The 20,741-nt window shown below is 35.3% G+C and overlaps 1 protein-coding gene across 1 annotated transcript; it reads left to right on the forward strand.

The window, feature by feature from the left end:
* The first annotated feature begins 266 nt into the window (after positions 1-266).
* Positions 267-7,719, forward strand: LOC103967898 (diacylglycerol kinase 7). Its single transcript, XM_009381227.3, has 12 exons — positions 267-694; positions 1,611-1,733; positions 1,852-1,989; positions 2,074-2,159; positions 2,994-3,084; positions 3,600-3,675; positions 4,142-4,224; positions 4,607-4,677; positions 5,286-5,363; positions 5,813-5,900; positions 6,446-6,562; positions 7,296-7,719. Exons 1-12 carry the CDS (start codon positions 341-343, stop codon positions 7,458-7,460), a joined length of 1,470 nt encoding a protein of 489 aa, XP_009379502.1. The 5' UTR covers positions 267-340; the 3' UTR covers positions 7,461-7,719.
* Positions 7,720-20,741: the final 13,022 nt, after the last annotated feature.

The raw sequence follows: 20,741 nt of genomic DNA on the forward strand, positions 1-20,741 counted from the left end.
AATTTTTTCATATCGAATAAAAAGAGGAGAGTAGTGACAATAATTAAAAAAATAGCCTTTTGCATGGGCATTAGCGCGTGCAAAGAGACTATTTTGAGAATTTGAGATAAGATGTCCTAACCATGAGTATTGACGGCCAAGAATAGAAACTATGTATATATATATTATATTTACCAAATAAATAATAAATAAATAAATAAATAAAATATTGTTGAATGATGTTGACAGCTTGACCACATCATTCTCTCCCATTGGCACTCTTTGAAAATTCAATTACAAACGCGGTTTCTAGAGAGGGAGAGAGGGAGAGAAAAACACAGAGAGAAAGATAGAGAGCGAAATGGATTCACCGTCGTCGTCGACGACGCGGATCACAGCGCGGTCGTCGATGATTGACTCTTTCCGGAGCTGTACCCTATCGGGTATGACGATTGATAAGGAGGACCTCAAGAAGAAGCTCTTGATGCCGCAGTACCTCCGCTTCGCTATGCGCGATTCCATACGGTTTAAGGACCCAAGAGCCGGCGAGAGCTGGCTTCCAGGAAGGCGAGACCTCGTCGCCACGGCCGCCGTCGGGAATGTGGAGGAAAACCCGCCGGAGTCGCCCATGGTTGTGTTTATAAATCCGCGAAGCGGTGGAAGGCACGGCCCTATGCTCAAGGAGAGGCTCCAAATGTTGATGGGAGAAGAACAGGTACCTTATTTTCCTTCAAGTTTATTTAATTTGCATTAACTGCCCCCTTTGAATTTTGCTTTATTTTTCGTTTTCTGGCCGACCCATTTGAATTTTTTGGGTTTTCTGGTGACCCATTGGAGAATATGATTTATAAATTAACTAAATTTTCTCGGGAACTGGAAAAATTCATTTATGATGTATGTGTGTGCGCGCATGAATTTTACGTGTTCGTGTCTGTTTTCCTTACTGCTCACGTATGGTTATGGGGTTTTTGGTTACGTATGATTATTATTATTATTATTATTTTAAATTTGTTTTTGTTTTATATATATTTTTACTTTTGGGTTTTGATGGGTGAGTTTATCCTGCTAGTTCATGTAATGTTACGAACCTTTTGGGGTTTGTTTGAAGGAAGCCAAGATTTATCAAATTTACTTTTAGATAAAGGAAGCAGAGGAAGAAAGTCGTGTAGGATTGTTTTGCAAGTGTTGCAATCTTTGCTAGTTAACCTTAGTTCTGTTATCGATACGACTGTAGTGAGGTCAGAAATGCTTTGAGGATGTGACTGAACAAGCTTGGCTAAAATGGTGCCATCATTTTCTCAATCATGTTTTAGATTCAAGTAAAATTGAATTACTCCTCATCGTTACGTATGTTTGTGGAATCGATTCAGTAGTCAAAGTGGTTACTTTCTCCTAGATTACTAAATGCTGAATGGAAAAAAAATTGGAATTAAAACCATCTAGTCGAATGTATGTTTAGCGTGAAATTGTGCATTTTGATGTAGGCTGACCTTTCTCATCTAAGTAGTCTTTTTATTTTGTTCTTCTGTTTTCTTAGTCCCTTTTCTTTGTTTTCTATAGAGGCTTTCTTCATATTTCTTGTATTTGTGTAAAGTGTGGTTTGCTTGAATTTGAAGTAATTTGTTATGCAGGTTTTTGACCTCTCAGATGTGAAGCCTCACGAATTTGTTCAGTATGGGTTGGGTTGTCTAGAGATATTGACTGATCTTGGTGATGTTTGTGCCAAAGAGTGTCGTCAAAAGATCAGGGTTATGGTATGATTGCGGCACATTTACTTAAAACTCATATCACATAATTACTCTGAGTTTAGCATCTAGTGAGATCCCTACAATATTTTTGTTTGACACGCAAGATATTGGAATGATTGGGCAGGTTGCAGGGGGTGATGGTACAGTCGGTTGGGTACTTGGTTGCCTCTCTGAACTCCAGAAACAGGGTCGGGAACCAGTTCCTCCAGTAGGAGTTATTCCACTTGGCACGGGAAATGATCTTTCCAGGAGTTTTGGTTGGGTAAGCCTTCTTTTGCAATGAATTTTTAGTTTGTGGAAGATTTTTCTTGCATTATTGAGCATTGGGTATATATGTTCTCATCAGGGTGGTTCATTCCCTTTTGCCTGGAAATCGGCCATTAAAAAAACTCTGTTCAGGGCTACTGCAGGTCCAATATGCCGTTTGGATAGGTAAGCTTATTAGGTAACAGTTATATATATTTTTAGAAGGCAGGTAGAATTGAGGTCTTTCTCTAATCATGTCTAGTAAATAATTGTGCCTAGCTAGTGACTTAGTGGTCAGTGAAATTAGAATTTGTGTCACTCTCATGTCCTGGTTAAGTTTTATTAGAGAATTGTTTGCATTTGAGATGTGGGTTCCTTCTTTCCCCTCTTTTCCCCTGCAAACATGTTGTGGTTCCAAAACATTGGGAATTGAGTTGAAATCAATCTGTTGCATTCTACTATCAACCTTTAAATTGCTTTTGATTTTTACTTTCCTTTCTTTACCCCCTGCCCCCTCTTCTCTCTCTCTCTCTCTCCCCCAAAAGGAAGAGAGCAAGGACATTTTATTGTTCTGTACTTTTTATTTTTCCTAAAAGGATCTTACATAGTAAATATTGTACCTGATGGATATTTGGTGGTCAGTCTGGATTTCTGTTTTGTTGTAGGCAAGTTTAACGTTGTCCTTGTATCTAGCTTCAGAAAGGAAAGTGATGAAGTGTGTGTGTGTGTGTATGAAACTTGTTGTAAGGTTCCAGTTGGTTCGCAAATATTGTTATAATGAATAATGACAAGCCACATAGTTTCTAAAATGTCTTTTGTGTTTCATGAGTTATTCTGTCCCTCACTAGTTTATACATGGCCCAATATGTTGCTCCTTTCTTATCTGTATATATATGGGGATAAGGTCCCATTATTAACCAACTGTGATTGTACTAACAGTATAACTATTTTAGTTTTATTTTTATTTTTTTTTTCTTCCAGCCAGCAGTTTTATTCATATTTGCTTTTCTTATGGTGCAGTTGGCATATTGTGCTGTCAATGCCAGCCGGTACAGATATGGATCCTCCCCATTCTTTGAAGCTTACTGAAGACTGCACTCTTGATGAGACTGTAAGTCTAGTTATTCTTGATTTGCTACTCTTACTGGGTTTACCTTTTGTTTTACCTTTTGGATGCTTAATTTCTACAAATAAGAGTTTTATTTAGATACTAAATACTGTGAAAATACATGTTCCGGTTTTTGAGTTACTCTGCTGGGTAAAATGAATGTTTATGTTGCTCAATTCTCTGAACCGATGACATTATCTCTTCTAAATAGGATAATCTCTTGGAAACTAAAATAAGACTGTTTCTGGCAAAGCATTTTGTATTATTGTTTTGAAAAATGAATATTAAGTGCTGATGAAAGGCGCCCTTCATATCTCCATCTTCACTTTTACCTCTTTTCTCCTTGTGTAATCTTTATTTTGTCAACTTCTCTGCACCTAATGAATCTCTATAGCGATAAATTTTGTTCTAATTTCTAAAATTTCTGATCCTGATAGGCCTACCAGAGTCACCTACATCACATGCCGAATGATACCATGATTTTATACTTTATGTTTGACACTTTTTAGTGACTGCAGGGATTCGAAATTCAAGGGAATTTGCCTGAGAAAGCTACTTGCTACGAAGGAGTGTTTTATAATTACTTCAGTATAGGTATGTTGTCTTCATTGGTTTATGGTTTTATTTGAACATATACTCTAAGGGGGTGTTCGTACTAAGCATTTTAGATTTTTAGTAGAATTTTAAACGACGTATTGAACACATATACTCGTGTTCAGGCCATGTTTCTTTTTTACTATTCCAGTAAGGAATTGCACTTCTAGAGATCACCCTATTATATAGACAATGGATTTAGTTGGATTCAATTGCATATTCTACATGTATTGTTCAGGTGTCGAGATGTCCATACCTTTATCTTGAACAATTATCTCTAGATGTCTTGAGTAAAGAGTGTTTTACATCTAAATCTTGGCCTTGTCCCCAAACCCCATCACCTAAGATTAAATTCTGTTTGCAAAGATAATTCTTATCAGAGAAAGATGATTTATACCGTAAAAATATGTTTAATAGGTTATTGTTGTAGGTTACGTGATCCTGTTTCCGTTATTTGGTTATACAGGAATGGATGCCCAAGTTGCTTATGGATTCCACCATTTACGAAACGAAAAACCCTATCTTGCACAAGGTCCAGTTTCGAATAAGGTCTGGTCGAATATCTTTTTACTTTTACATATGATTTGAATTCCTGTGAGGTGCAGGTTTATCAATTATTTAATTTGCATGGTAATCTGGGAATATTAGAGCTGAGAACAGTGTCCATTTAAGCAACGTGTATAATAATAATTTCCTTCTTGGAACAGAAGAAAACAGTGTTAGAAGCTTGTATGCTACTTTTACTTATAAGAATACTACAAATCTTATGATGTGATTCTCACATTTTCATTCAATTTTTACGTCCTATCAAATTTATGTATTATTATGATGAACCATAAAATCTTATCTGTTTTCTGGTAATGAAATGCAGCAGTATTTGATAATTGATAACGAAGAATTTATATTGTAACTGATCAATCTGTTATTGCAGTTGGTTTACTCAGGTTATAGTTGCACTCAAGGTTGGTTTTTCACACCTTGCACTAGCGATCCAGGTTTAAGGTTTGATATCTTTAAACTGATACAGTATTCTATTTATTTGCTTTGATGGTTGCTCACCTTGTTATTTTGTTTTATGCTGACAATTATATGTGTTGATTAAAGGAGATTTCATTTTTTAATCCGACTCTAATTGCCTTTTGATTTTCCAATATCAATTTTTAAAAAATGGACTGTTTAATATTCACTTGTAGTTCGGCTTCTTGCTTGCTCAAAGAATACAAAACTCTTGTCCCTGGTTGAAATACGTCCTTGTGTTTGTGTGGGAGGGAGTAGAAGCGAACCCCTCCCCTCAAAAGAAATTAAAATATGTTTTCATGCCAGATGTGAGTAGTGTGCTTGTAATTGAATAGTTCTGGACACTTTTCTAACTGGGATAGTTTATACATCCTTTCTTGTTCTTTTGTTGAATGAATCACATTAGCTTCGTGATTATATTTTCATCTTAAGCCATAGCACCAAGAGTGTATATAATTATCGATTATGTGGAGGAAAAATTTAAGATACGGAGGCTACTTTTCACATCATGTAAAATTGCCAAAAGCTTGTAATGCTTTCTCTTCCTTTTCGTCCCTTTTCTGATGTGTATCCAATTATTTTTCTGGTTGTAGGGGACTAAAGAACATCCTAAGGATGCATGTCAAAAAGGTAAATTGCTCAGAGTGGGAGCAGATTCCAGTGCCTTCAAGGTACAGTTCTTTTCTTTCCTCTTTTTTCTTTTGCACATATAATAGCTCCTGGTAATCTCTTTGTTTTTTCAAGCTTGCCTCCCTTTCTTACTTGCCTTATATTAAAAACAAGTTATCTATCACTTAAACCCAGGAAATTTAAACTATGCATCACTCATTTGGTCCTGATCCATTTGTATCCACATGCATACTTGTTCCTTTTATAATCTGTTTTTCTTCTTTTGAACATAAGGTAATTTAAACTAAAATGTTGCCAGATATGGAGTACTTTAAGGGAAATTGTTATTGACATTCCAAAAATTTCATTTTGCACTCCAAATTTTCTATAATTAGAAAGGAAAATGCACTTGTGAGGAGTGCAGAATGAGATTTTTGGAGTACTACTAATAAAACTTCTCTTGCTGTATTTGTTACTGTTTTGCAATAGCTTATGTTATATCTTTTTTCAGCGTACGGGCAATTGTTGTTCTAAATCTTCATAACTATGGGAGTGGAAGAAATCCATGGGGTAATCTGAAGCCAGAGTACTTGGAAAAGGTATTATATTATTATATGGTGTTTGCCTATCAGACAGAGAGCGGCTGAAACATAAAGAGAAACTCAATAATTGCTTTCATCGATTATCTAATGAGTACAGCACTATATATGTTGCACTTCAGGAATGAGTCAAGTAATAGCTTTAGCGTTAATGAATCTCTAACAGTGGCTGGCTAACTACTCATAACAAATCTAATCAAACAGCTTTGACTACTAACCAATGGAATATGAGTGGCTAACTAACGGGTGACTGGCCATGTTTTGTTTTGTTGTTCATGTTTAAAGGTGGGAAGTTTACTCGTGCAATTTTGGGCTTCTAGCTGTCTTTTGTTAAATGCCTGGAAGTAGGTCCTGGAAGTTTAGTTCATGTTTGTATACCAGTTACTTTGTATTCATTAATTTTGTTTACACTGGAATTATGCTAGTAGAATCTAAAGTTTTGGTTATCATGCAACTTTCATTCAATGTGCTCACTGAATCCTGCTTATTGGCATGACTGCTGAATTGCAAGCTAATCATAGTTATCTTAAACTTTATTGTTTCAGAGAGGATTTGTGGAGGCCCATGCTGATGATGGCCTTCTTGAAATTTTTGGCCTGAAACAAGGATGGCATGCATCTTTTGTTATGGTTGAACTCATCTCTGCGAAACACATTGCTCAGGTACTGCAATAGTGTCTATTTACTTGCTATCATCTCAAGGTTTTACACAGCATGCAGAAGTGTTTTAGCCTATTGATAGCATCAGAATGCTTTTGTATAGAATCTTAATTTTTGTGATGCATTTTTGTACTCGAATAATGGCATTTTGTCTTCTGCTCGTCCTACTTGGTCAAAGTATATATGTTCAACAAATTAAATTTCCTTCTGTCTAAATAATGAATAATGCTAGGGAGATCAAATTTGTAAACCAAATGATGCGTCACCAATAAGAAACAAGCACGTTAATCGACACTTAGTTAATAATCCAATCATCTACAACCACAATCACAGAAAGGGAATCTGAATTGAAAATTCCTTTTAGGTTCATATTGTCGAGGGTATGAACTTTTAGCCAATGTCGGAACTGTGTACGCTGAGATAGATGTTTACATATGCTCATGATGCTTTTAGTTGTTAGTGTGGTACACTTTATGGTGCAGGCATATTAGATCGATAATCCTAATCTGTTACACGTTTTGTGTTTGCCTTTTGAAGTCGGTTATACAATTCTCAATATATATATATTTTTTCTTTGTGAAAGTAGGATGTTGTGCCCTTGTTTTTTTCCTGTTAATTTGTCCAGAGTGACTGCCATTGTTTATTTTCTAAGGTATAAGCATGCATTGTGATTCAATATGCTGGAAATTTGGTACTCTTTTATTTAACAAGTTAAACTTACTCTGGTATTGATTAGGCTGCTGCAATTCGGTTGGAAGTTAGGGGTGGGGAATGGAGAAATGCATATATGCAGATGGATGGGGAACCATGGAAGCAGCCAATGCATGAGGAGTATTCAACACTAGTGGAAATTAAGAGGGTTCCGTTTCAATCACTGATGATTCATGGAGAAGACCACTGAGATGATTAAGGAAGGCTAACTTTACTAAAGCTGGCCTTCTACTCGGGTGTGATTCTTGTTTTATTGCTTGTTTTTCATACGATAGTGGGCTTATCGCCTGAGGGTTTGTATATTGTAACTCATTGGTATTTGGCAACTGTATTTAAATCTATTGTCGGTCAAAATCTCTGTGATAAATAGTTTACAACTAGTAGGAATGCTTGCGCTTTGCTGCGGGTTTTCAGACCATGAATAATATTCATAGAAAATTAACTGAAAATGCTACGGCAATACAATTGCATTCATAAATGTAGCAAGTCAGAGAACACATGTTTTACATGAGTAATGCTCACAAAACCACACATGTACACAGTTATCTCCAAATGAAAGAAAAAGCGAGAGATTGGTGAATTGATCCATAAAATAAGCAATTTAATTTACATTGCTACTCTATTAAGCTGACATCGAGAGTCAATATACAACAAACTCCATAAAAATTTTGAGGATATAGCAAAATTTGACGCCCGATTGTCGGATTGACAGCAAAGAAAATCCCAAAAATAAAGGGTGACCCATTAAAATCCAAGCATGCATAAAAATTTTAACATAATTACAAAATCGCTATAAATGAATATACCTGAAAAAGCCAAAGTTCCAAGTGTTCCTTCCGAGTACCCAAAATTCTAAAATTTACAAACATAGCAAATCCGTTACCACTAACCCTGTAACAGCAACAAACCTAAAAAATTTCCCTAAACAGTAAAGGGCCAAGGCCACAAACTATAAAAACCAAAAACAACTACAAAATAAGGAGCAAAATAGCTCTCTAATCTCAACAACTACAATCTGATATTAAAAAAGTTTTTGCAAGAGACGATGCATTCTCTAGGCAACATCTCATCACATGAATAATAAAAAGAATCAATATATCAATCAATCATATTTATCAAAGTACATGATGCAAAAACCTAGTTTGGTTGGATCAATGATACCAAGAAAAGAGTAAATCAGTATTTAGAAGTTGGAAAAACCTACTCCGAAGACAATTATTCAAAGACCTAAATTAAAACAGCATTTAGAAGCACTATAAACTCAAATTACAAAAAGCATCATCGTGATCAACTGTTTGGTTGTGATAACTATCTACTTTCGAAGCACAAATTAAGACACGATGGGCAAGGACAATTAGAACCTCTAGGCAAACTTGAATTCAGGAGACAGTTTCTAATATTAAATGACATCGGAGGGTGTGTGAAAGTTGGACTGTGGTTTATTTGGTTTTTCTTCCGAATTTCCTCTTCGTTAAACAGTTTACTTACCTCCTTTAGATGTCTTTAATTATAAATCTATTTGTTTAGAATGAAGTTAGAAGATGATCTAGCACCAGAGACTATTAGAAGTTGGAAAGATATGCCAATGCAACGGTTTGAGAACATTTTGGGAAAATTTGGGTAGGAAATATGCTTGCAAGGAAAACCGACAATGGGTGAGTATCACTCTCAAAGCTGGTTTATGTCTAAATTAGTGAATTACCGTAATCTTTGCTGGTTGGTTTTCACTCTTGGCCTAATTTAGTGTGTAAATGCTGAATGTATTCCTCTTTTTGTTTCATCCTGGGAAACTCTTACACCCTTACTACATTGTCACGTTTCTGATCTTTGAAGAACGAAGACTTATCTTTGTCCTAAACTTTTCCTAAATCAAACTAATTGTGTCTAAAAGATTTAGACCCGACAATGTAGTTGTGTTTCTGGCAATTCTATTTCTCTTTCGCCTTAATCAGATCTTTGGTTTACAGATGCATGATAAAATAATTGAAAAGCCATAGTTTATCACATGGTTTTTTATCCTAGCCATAATAAGACTAATGTGATTTATACCAAGAGACTAATGTGCTTTTTCACATGCTTTTTTGTCTCAAAATTTATAGAAATACAAAAATGATCATCACAAATTTCAAATCCTGCATTAACCGAAATTAAACAATTATTCAAATTCCTAAAATTAAAATAGCATTTAGAAGCACTATAAACTCAAATTACAAAAAACATCAACAACATGGTGAGAATGAAGATTTATTTTATAGAAAATGAAAAATCTTTCTCAACCAATATGCTAAAAATGTTCACCACCAGTATATAATAAAAAATAGAATGCTAACTTCATCGCATAGCACCAACTTTAAACGCATCTCCTTCCAAAATTAAATTAAGAATTCACATGCCACTAATTAAGAAACTGATACTAACTGAAGTTGTATATTGTAAAATGCAACTTCCTTTAGAATTCCTAAGTGATATCAGTTAGCAAGAAACCCATACTAACTCAAGTTGTATAGTGTAATAACGCAACTACAAAAGACCAAAGCTTCTGCTGCTAAAAAGCTTTAACAAAATCATAAAACTCTTAACAGCTTAAACCCTACCAAAAAGTTTATATGAGTTGAAGAACAGCTGTACTTAAGTGGAGCAAGATCATAACCTCTTGCAGATTCTCCTCCACGTCAGAACCATTTGCAGTCCAAATTAAGAAAGATTCAATGCCAGATCAAGAACAAATCAGTAATAATTTAAACTGAAATCCCTAATTATTGTTGCAGAGAGAATTCATATGAAGATTAACTACATTATTTAATTCGAATGGAATCCAAAAGTAGCATAAATATGAAGGGAAAAAAATTAATAGCAAAAGTCACATTTCAGCAGCAATTAATAGCAGAAATTAGAGTTTAGTGGCAGGGACCAAAACAATTTCAGTAAAAAAGACCAAAAACTGCAATGATTAACATATACATGTGAAAATCTATTCACAACCACATTTACAATGACTAGCATATTTACAATAACTTACATATATATAGGTGTCCAAGTGTCTATCGGTACTACTGTCTTTCAAATGGATCCTCAATTTCTGAAATCACAGAAAAGAACCACCCTTAAAAGTTATGAAAAAAAATGTTCAACTGTGTACAGGTACCAAAGAAAATGTTTTTTTTCTTTCTAAGATTTATTGATTTATGCTCAAGAACATGTGAACAATAAGCAAGAGCCACAACTGATTTAGGCATCTTTAAAATATCGGTATTGATGAAAATATCAGTATGTAAATTTGTGAAAATATGCGGACATAGATCGAATACTGATATGGATATTGGTTGTTTTCGGTGGAAATGATGGAAATTTAAAATGAAACTTTAAGGATTGTCAAATATTGGTTTGGACGAAATACAAGCATTTCTCTAATATTTAACAAATGAGTTAGGAATATGGACGATATATGTCGATTTTAACCTAAACTCTAGAGTTTCTCTAATATGAGGTGAAGTTTAGACTTCAACCCCAATTTCCATATCTTTCTCTGAATTTTTTGATGGAAATATCAACCTTATCAGAGAAACTTGAAACTCTACTTCATCGTGAAAAGACAAAGAGGTGCCTAGTTGGTAATATAGTTGTTACTAGCAATTGAGCCCCTCGCGCGATGCTGCTGGTTTTAAGACCGTTTAGGGTGATATTATTTTACATATAACATGTTTACACTAAGATAGATGATTTTAAAGTGTTATTTATAAAGAGATGATACTATTTGCAACCAGCTTAAATCATCGACAGTTTGCTCTTTGAGCAAGATTTGGACGAACCTGAATAGTAACGATGAACATGGTAGTCATCTGTAAGCCAACCCTCATAAATTCATCCCCTTCCACGATTCTTCTAGTGACTGATAAAGAAAGCAAAGTTGCCAGCTTTGCAGTAGTTCCAGTAAGTAGTCCCTAACCATATAATCAATAAGGTCTTTTAAAAGGAATCCCAATTTTCTCAACATAAAAGAAAGGGTTATTATACAAAATGGTCTCTGAGATTTGCATGATCAATATAAATGGTCCCTGAGATTGAAAATCAATAGAATGGTCATTGAGATTGTCCACCATCTATGATTTTGGTCCTTCTGTTAAAAACAATTTTGGGCAATTTTCAAAGCTTTGTAACTCAACCGTTTCTTAACCAAATTTGACCCATAATATATCAAAATGAAGATAGGAAAGTGTAGAATAAAATTATACCTATTTGGAAGCCCAATGGTTGCCGGAGATGATCGGAAAATAGCCTGAAAGGTGACTGGTCTGAGGGAAACTGGGAAACTCACCGGAAACTGGATAAACTTTAAAGGTTCATAACTTCTTCAATACTCAACCAAATCTAGTGATTCAAAAACAAAAATAATACTACTTGACGAGATGAAGAGAATGGTACCTTTTTCGAAGGCTAACTTACCGTGGTTTGGTCGGACAATGGTTCGAAAGTGGTTAACCATTTTCGAGTTAGCCACTTGCAAGCAGTTTTCTGGCTAAACCAAGACGAGTTAGTAGTAACTAAAGATACCATTCTCTTCATCTCATCGAGAAGTATGATTTTCATTTTTGAATCACTTAATTTCATATCTTGATTTTCGTCAAGAAGTATAATCTTGTTCTACATTTTCTTATCTTCATTTTGATATGTTATGGGTCAAATTTGGTTAAGAATCGATTGAGTTACGAAGTTTTGAAAATTGCCCAAAGAGTTTTTAACGGAAGGACCAAAATCATGGATGGTGGACAATCTCAGGGACCATTTCTATTGAATTTCAGTCTCAGAGACCATTTCTATTGGTCATACAAATCTCAGGGACCATTTTGTATAATAACCCTAAAAGAAAACCATAAAAGCATTACTAACAAGGTTCTAAAAGATGCTAGGCACTAGTTGGGCGGCGGGTTGAGGCCCAACGCCTAGGTGGCTAGGCGAGTGCCTAGGTAGACTTAAGTAAATCTATTATATTTCGTGTAATTAAGTGTCTATTTATACTTAAAATATATACAATTTCATCATAAACTACAAAATAGAATGACATATATATATTATGAAGTATTGGAACATAATAAAAATATGGGGAACAAACATATAATGTGTGTTCATTTAAGTATTCAACAAGTCTCTTACAATTTATTGAAAAAATAAAATGCAAAATGAAAGTTATTTGTTTTCTGTTTAAGTGAGTTGCAACTTAGGCAGATGTCTAGATGGGTTTGGGTGAGTTAGGTGGGTGCCTAGGCGATCTAGGCGGACGCCTCAACAAGTCTAGGCACCCTTTCTTAATTTTCAAATGCCTAGACATTAATCTTGGCGGTGGCCAGCCGCCTAGCGCCTTAGGCGCTAGGTGGGGATTTTTAGAACAATGATTACTAATGACTATATCTGCAAACCTATTGGTATTGATAGACTTGCATGTTTTAACTTATTGCCATTCTCATAAATATGGTGTTTTCCTAAAATATTGTACTTCAAATGTTGAAAAGTTAACATGGTTTTTGCACAGTAAGCAGACACTTTCAATCTACATTTCCTCCCATAATGCACAATCAATCAAAGTCCTACTCAAGACTAAAATTAAAAATCCTATTTATACAATACCAAAATCAAATATGCAAATATTCAAATTCAACAAAAGGGTTTATTTAAAAATTGATATTACTATTTTCTTGAGCCTTACCTAACCACGATGACAACTACCTCTTTCTGTGAATTCAAAGCTGGAAATTGGAAAAAATACTATAAAGTTTCAATCACACAATTATTCCATACAAAAGGCCAAATTTTCATACATGCAATTCAACTACGATTGTCATTATAGACTATTGCAGAATTAATTACCAAAAACAACATTATACTATCAGTAAGGATTATATCCCTCTAACATAGCCGACTCACTAATTGTTAAAAGAAAAAGCAAAAATCACTTGAGAATAAGCAAATATCTACTGAATAATAACAGAAGCTGTCTCTACAAAAACCAACAATTTGGTGAGCACAAACACATCTTTTAACCTTATCTCTTCTTTTGACAGTAGTGTTCACAAACCACAATCAATGTCACACTCTCCACGTGATATTACATTAAATGGGATGATCAAACACTCACATATACCCATTTCTTTGATTCTTTTTCCCTTTGTCCTGGAAAATATGGGTGAAAAATATATGCAACTTTTTGAACAAAACTCTATAATTGCACACTAATTAGAGACTTGAAAGCTAATCTGCCATTGCAGGTGGAATTGTGTTTAAGGAGAAAAGCTGCACCAAAAGGCATGAACTGTGGTGCATTCATAGAACGGGGTGCTTAGGCCATCTCCAACCGATCCGGTCAGAGGGAAATAGGGCTAAAAATAGCTCGAAATGACACGAAAACCATCTCCAACCAAGGGATAGGCCAAAGGGCTCGTGGGCCCCATGGGGCCAAAACCACCAAATTAGGCCCACCGACTGGCCCAAAGGAGCCAGCCAACCAACCCCTAGACGACCCAAACTTTCAAACCCAACAGCTACTTGGCGTCAGCATGACGCCAGGTTACCGTTGGATTTAAATTATTTTTTTTTAATTTTTTTTTCTATAAATACCTAAGCCATTCATACGCCCCCAGGTTATCGTTGGATTTGAATTTTTTTGTTTCAGAAAAAATTTCTAATTTTTTTCTATAAATACCTAAGCCATTCATACGTCATTTCTCACATAATTTTCACCATTCCATACTATCTTATTTCAAGTCTTCACATTCTATTCTCTTACCTCTTCCAATAATCTTTCCTTCATTTGTTTTTCAATAATTTTCAAATGGCCACATCTACAATGAAGGGTAAGGTTTGCACCCGAAAAGAAGATGAAACTCTTTGCAGGCCTTATAGATGGGTCTTATAAGATGATGTAAAGGGGAGTTCTCAAACAAATGAAGGTGTTTGGACTCGTACGTCCAAAAAGTACTATGAGTTCTACGAAGGCACCACTCCACCGAATTCCGGAAACCATGAGAGTTGTTCTTCAAGATGGAAAAAACATCTTCATCCAAGTTTGAATAAATGGCATCAAGTAGTGTTAAAGGCCGGCAACAGACAAGAAAGCGGAGCCAATTACTATGACGAAGTAAGTGTTTTCACAAGTTATTTTAAATATTTAATTATATTACATTTAATTTCATAAATTAATTTCCTTTAATTTTTGTAATTATATTTTTTGGGTTCACCAAGCGGAGCAATTGTATATGGAGGACAACTCCAAACCCTTTAGTCATCACGGTTGTTGGGAAATTTGTAAATGGTGGGTGTTATTACCATTCAAGAAACAAGGGTAGAAAATCCGTCTCGGGGTGAATTCCATACCTAAGGCTACGGGACGAAACAAGGCCCAAAAATTGAAGGAAAAGGGCAAGGCAAAGGATGATTGCGCCTTTCAATAGGAAATGGCGGCCTCATTGCAATTAATGGTGGAGCAAAATGCCTTTACCGCGGAAGAAAGGAACCGTAGGCACGAAGAATGGGCAAAACAAATACAAGAAGAGATGGATGATAGAAACATGCAAAGGAATAGTTCGGATTACACTCCAATGAGTAAGACATATTTTGATAAGAAAAAGAGGGAAATTATGGCCTGACGGGAGTTGTTTACATCTGATTATGCTCCTACAATAGCAGATGATGATGATGATTATAGTCTTTAAATTTAAGTTGTTGTAGTCTTTAATATTTAAGTTGTAGTTTTTAAATTTAAGTTGTTCTAGGCTTTAAATTGAAATAATAATTTATGTTTGGCCTAAGGCCCTTTGGCTTCCTCAATTGGAGATGATTTTTTGTCACATGACTATGTTTGACCTATGACCTTTTGGCCCCCTCGGTTGAAGATGATATGAAATATGACCTGTCACTGTTCATTAAAAGATAATTTGTTGCAAGACTATAGGGCTAAAGAGAGACCTCTGACCCTCATTCGGTTAAAAATGACCTTGAGTCTCACACCTATCTCAACAACTATCAGAGAAACGTAATATGTCTCCCAAAGCTCTAGCCCTTCTTGTCTTTGAAGTCACCGGAAGTTGAGTTTGGTTTTTGGTGCTTTTATAATGTTTGTACCCCACATTCCAAGGTTCGAGCATAATTGATCGGCACCTATTTTGTGTCCATCACCACTTTCTCGTTTTCATTCTCTAAAAACATTATATAAAGTTTTCATTCTCTAAAAGTATTATATATGATTGAATCCAATTTCATTTTTAAACAAAACCCATGATTTTGATCACGATCAGAAATTCTCCATCAAACCCGATTCAGCACAACCAAACATGATCCAAATTCTACAATCATATCCCGATCTCAATTGAAATTCCGAATTGCATTTCTGAATTTCATGTAGTAATTGAGCACACCCAATTGCTCAAAATTCCAAACATAATATGAATTTTTTTTACACGTTTAACAATATTTATATTCTTATAACCTCACCGCCAATTTTTTCTAGCACCCTTGATTCTTTTCCAGTGAACCACCAAATTTTACTAAAAAGCAAAGATTTTTGCTGGTGTTTTTAGATTGGATACCAAAAATCTCCATTTTAGTAGATGGGATTTGCACGAAATCAAATATTCTTCCTGAAATTTTCAAATTAGACACTAAATTCTTCAAGAAAATGCAGAATATAAATGCAACTCTGACCAGAAACCAAATCAAATTAATTACCCATATATGTGAACAGAAAATGTTGTTTTGTGGAATATTGAGAGTGATTGATAGCGAAAATTTGAAATCAACAAAAGATGCATGAGTTCTACAAAGGCCAATAAAAAGAACGATGTCGGAAGCAGGGAAAGCGGCGTGATTGCAGTAAAGGCCAGGATGAAAAGGAAGCGGCGGGCATGGAGAGGAGCGACGTATGAGGGAGTTTCGGATTCCAGGGACGAAAGCAAATTTAATTGCAGCAGAGCAGAAACGAAGAGAGCCACTGTGAGTCTCTGAGTGCCATCCCAGATGTCAAAAGGGAATAGTGGCATAAATGAAATAGAAGAGACTAAGTGGGGGTAAAAACGGAACAACACTGTGCTATGACCAGTGTTTCTGCGTCTTTTCAGTTTTATAATTATTTAGATAAAATTTAAAGGGCGGATTCATAAATCTAAATTTTATGTTCTTCCATATAAGATTTCTAAATTTCTTTGTCTAGGAATCCCTTCTTTTGTCAGTCATCATCTATGAATCTAAACAAAAAAGTTAGTACATGTCAATTTTATTCTCAAATTTACAAATTTATTTACTAATATCGGGGCCTCACGTTTATTGCCCATGAAAAAAAAAAGAAAAGCTAAATTCAATATAAATCCAATTCTGTGCGGTATTATTAGAAGTAGCCCATTTTTTGAAAGATAGGTCTAATAACTATTATCCTTTTGTTGTGTTAAGTTTGTAGTATCCTAAATCATAAGAACTAAATCCCTTCAACCATGTCAATTTCAGTCCTTTTACTTATTTAATATACCTATATCATAGATTTTTATCAATAATTTACCTATATCATAAATAAATCGTTTTTAACTACCTATATTATATGTTTAGGAAATTTTATTTGAACTCATATAACTTCTTTCTACACTTAACTTACTCTTTAAACCCTTATTATTTTTAATTAAAGAATTAATATCTCTTTAAACCCAAAATTATTACCTAAATTACCCTCCCAAATCCAATTAAAAATGTAAATTTATCTTTACACCCATTTAGAAAATAAAATCCAAAATTAAATAATTTGGTGAAGTTTCTACTTGTTTATGAATCTTCGATATACCTAACACTTTCAATTTCTTGTTTTCTTGATATTCATGTACCCGTGATTTTATTTGCATGTAGGAATAATAGATTTTCTTGAGCAGAAGAAGATGCTTTAAAAGTTGTGTATTCAAAGAAACTTGAAATAAAAAATATTTTGGGTCCTTTGACTCCCCTCCCACCTTGAGCTCTTTGAAATAGAGCTTTTAGCCCTTTGTCTCCTCTTAAGCTTTTAGCTAGTGACTGAGCTTTTTGAAAATTCTCTTTGATTTTTTCTATCAATTGCTTCATTGCATCTTATTTGATTTTTTCGTTAAGATTTCAAATTTCCAACTGGAGCTTTTTTACAACACTATGGCATCTCGTATGTGTGCATCTTATTTGATCTTTTTTGTATAATCTTCCTAGTAAAACAAAGGCCCCTCGATTTTCATGGGCTATCAACTTATTCATGAAAGGTCAGTGATAGCATGGTAACTAATGCACGCTTAATATGGGAGGACAAACTAGTACGGCAACAAATTGTAATGCCAAAGAAACAGTTTTTTCTTTCTAATATGCCAAACAAATTATTAATACTTCTACTTTCCATAGAAAGGGTTTAGTATCCAAGAAATTTGGTGTCTGCAACAAATTATTAATACTTTCACTGCGGTTGTTGCAAACAGGATTTTGTATCAAGTGAATTTGGTGTCTGAAACATCTTTTGTAACATTTGCACTATTTCCCATAGAAAGTTTAACAAACTATGTGCAACCTGGATTGACGAAAAAAAAAAAATGAAACCCAAATACTCATCTTCTAAACTCTAAAAAATTTAAATTAAACTATATATTTTTTTTTCACAAATTGATTTATACCTTACTTGGAGTATTCAAAACTTCAAAATCACCATCTATCGATTAAAAAAAAGAAGTTTGTTTTTCTCTATAAGAGCTATTAGGGTTTTAGCCGGATTGAACATAGAATAAACAAGGAGTGATGGTGGGTTTAATTATAGGGTATGGGTTTATTAATAAATTTAAGTTTTATTATTAATTTTATATTGTATTTTATGGTAATTATACAATATGATAAAAATGGCAATTAATGTTAGATCCCACATTGCGCAGGGGTGAAGTTCATGTAAGCCTTATATGTATATTCCCATCTCCACCTAGCACGAGACCTTTTGGGAGCTCACTGGCTTCGAGTTTCATTGGAATTCTGAAGTTAAGTAAGTTTGCACGAGAGCAATCCCAGGATGGGTGACTCATTGAGAAGTTCTTGTGTGAGTTCCTAGAAACAAAACCATAACGGTGTGGTAGGGGCCCAAAGCAGACAATATCGTGCTATGGTGGAGTCGAGCCAGGGATGTGGTGGGGGCCTGGGCCGGGATGTGACAATTAACATTTAAAAAAATTTAAGTTGGGTGTAAAAAGAGGTTATATGGGTTCAAATAAAATTTCCCTATATGTTTTTTGTTTGTAATCTACCTCTTCATAATTGGTTGTATTCAATTCGATTTTAAATATGTATTGCTTGGAAAGTTTTATAGTCTTCTTATGATATAAGTATGTTATAACGGCCGTGTCTAAAGTGCGGACCTTGCGTGCGTGCCAAAATCAAACAGCTGTGGTCTGACGAGCTCACATGTAAAATTGGTCTTTATGACCCGTTGTAATCCTATACATTTTTTTTTGGTTCACTAGATGGTTTTTTATTTTATTTTATTTTATTTTTGTAGGGAGAGAGTGTCTTAAGCTAAGGGTTTGGGTTCTCACCTCAGAGAGAGAGAGAGAGAGAGAGCTGGTGAAGGATGTGAGTGTAACATCCCACATCGCCCAGGGAAGTGGATCCTGTAAGCCTTATATGTATATTCCCATCTCTACCTAACACGAGGCCTTTTGGGAGTTTACTGGCTTTGGGTTCCTTAGGAACTCTGAAGTTAAGCAAGTTCGCACGAGAGCAATTCTAGGATGAGTGGCCCATTGGGAAGTTCTCGTGTGAGTTCCTAGAAACAAAACTGTGAGGGCGTGGTCGGGGTCCAAAGCGGACAATATCGTGCTACGGTGGAGTCGAGCCTAGGATGTGGTGACGGCACAGGCCGGGATGTGATAGGAAGGAGGCAAAGGTGGATTGAAGCTTAATTTCGATTGGAGTTGACAATGGTGGTTCTTCAACAACCTTTGGATCTCCATTCAGGCATCTATGAATAAATGCAAATTGTGAATGTTAGTTTTGTGAAGGTTAATTCATTCGAATCCCACATTTGTGTGACATTATGTGAAGAATCGTCGGTCAGAGTGTTGTCACTGTCATCCATGTCGTCACGAATGCTGCTTCAGTCATTTAATAGAAGTTTCACAAGCTCTACCTTTCCCTTCCATATAGACAAAGAGTGGTTTCTACCCATAAAAGATAAGTATTTTATTGTATTTGTTTATTTTATCTAATTAATTGTGGCAACGTAAATTATTATGTACTAATATTTATCTTATGTGATTTGTTATATGAGAAGTAGCATCCATATTGCCGAATCTTTTCCAACACATACATCTAAGGGAGTGTCCAAATCAACAATCCCTCGAACCACCTTCAAAGCTTCTTCCCCTATAGCTTCTATAATCTTCTTCCCTCTTGATCCATTGGGTTCTTCCCCCTTTTGGACCCTTAGTTTCTTGCTCCTCCTCATTTGTATCCTCATCTTCCTCTTGTTCCTTGCCTTTTTCCCCTTGTTCCTCGTCTTCTTCCACACCACCTTGCTCATCACCGTCTTTTTCACCATCCTTTTCTTCAGCTTCATTGTCACCACCCTCCTCCTCTTCTTCTTTTTCCTCATCATCATCTTCTTCTTCTTCCTCCTCAATTTCTTCCTTAACAACTTCTTCCTCATTGGACTCCTCCAAAACTTTTGTATTAACTTCCTTCCTTAAATCCTACACCATCTTGGTCAACTTTTCCAACTTCTTCCACATTGTTCATTCAGATATGTCCTTCTCATGCGCCATTTGTACAAACATCTTCAACTCTTCGATCTGCATTTTCAACTCACCGACATCATTCTTGTCGAGAGTGAGGTTGTTAGGCATCACAACATCCTCCTCATCGGCCTATGTCCAGTAAGCTTTGTTCTTCTCCACTTCTGTTTGGACAATTTTTTGAATCCCTAAAGGCTACTTATTAACACCACTGACCACAATTAAATTTCTCACACATATTCATACTAAAATATTCACAAACATTCATATACATCATAACATTTATATAAGTTCATAGATTGACCTTTCGGCTCTCAATTATGTGCATCTTCAGCTGCTCAAAAGTGGGCTGCTTCTTTGTTGTCTTCCACCAGAGAAGTCTTAGGACGGTGTCGGATCCATCATCTTACAATAATGTGTAACTTCTCCAGTTAGGGAATTGTCTTGTTTGCCCACATCGGCATGTACACTAAATTAGTACTTAATCATAGTAATATAGCCAATATTAACAGCAAAAGCAACACATAGTACCTGAAAAGCATATGTAAACCTTTTGCAGCCCCATCCGGATCGCTGCCTCCTCTTGTTTCCCTTCCCTTCTTCTTCCTCCTCCCCATCTCCCTCCTTATCACCATTAGCTCTTCATCTCCCTCTCCTAAAAGCAACGAAATAGAGGTTGTCTTGTAGTTGTTCAAAGGAAATGGCACACCATGATC

The sequence above is a fragment of a genome, unplaced genomic scaffold (genome assembly GCF_019419815.1).
Source record: "Pyrus x bretschneideri cultivar Hongxiangsu unplaced genomic scaffold, Pyrus_bretschneideri_v1 Contig54, whole genome shotgun sequence".
NCBI classification, from domain to species: Eukaryota; Viridiplantae; Streptophyta; class Magnoliopsida; order Rosales; family Rosaceae; genus Pyrus; species Pyrus x bretschneideri.

What these genes read in the sequence shown, in the direction of transcription:
- LOC103967898 (XM_009381227.3), top strand. Translation starts at nt 341, where the DNA reads ATGGATTCACCGTCGTCGTCGACGACGCGGATCACAGCGCGGTCGTCG. An exon ending in AAGGTCCAGTTTCGAATAAG is followed by an intron (nt 4,225 to 4,606) that starts GTCTGGTCGAAT and finishes CTGTTATTGCAG; the next exon opens with TTGGTTTACTCAGGTTATAG. An exon ending in CAGATTCCAGTGCCTTCAAG is followed by an intron (nt 5,364 to 5,812) that starts GTACAGTTCTTT and finishes ATCTTTTTTCAG; the next exon opens with CGTACGGGCAATTGTTGTTC.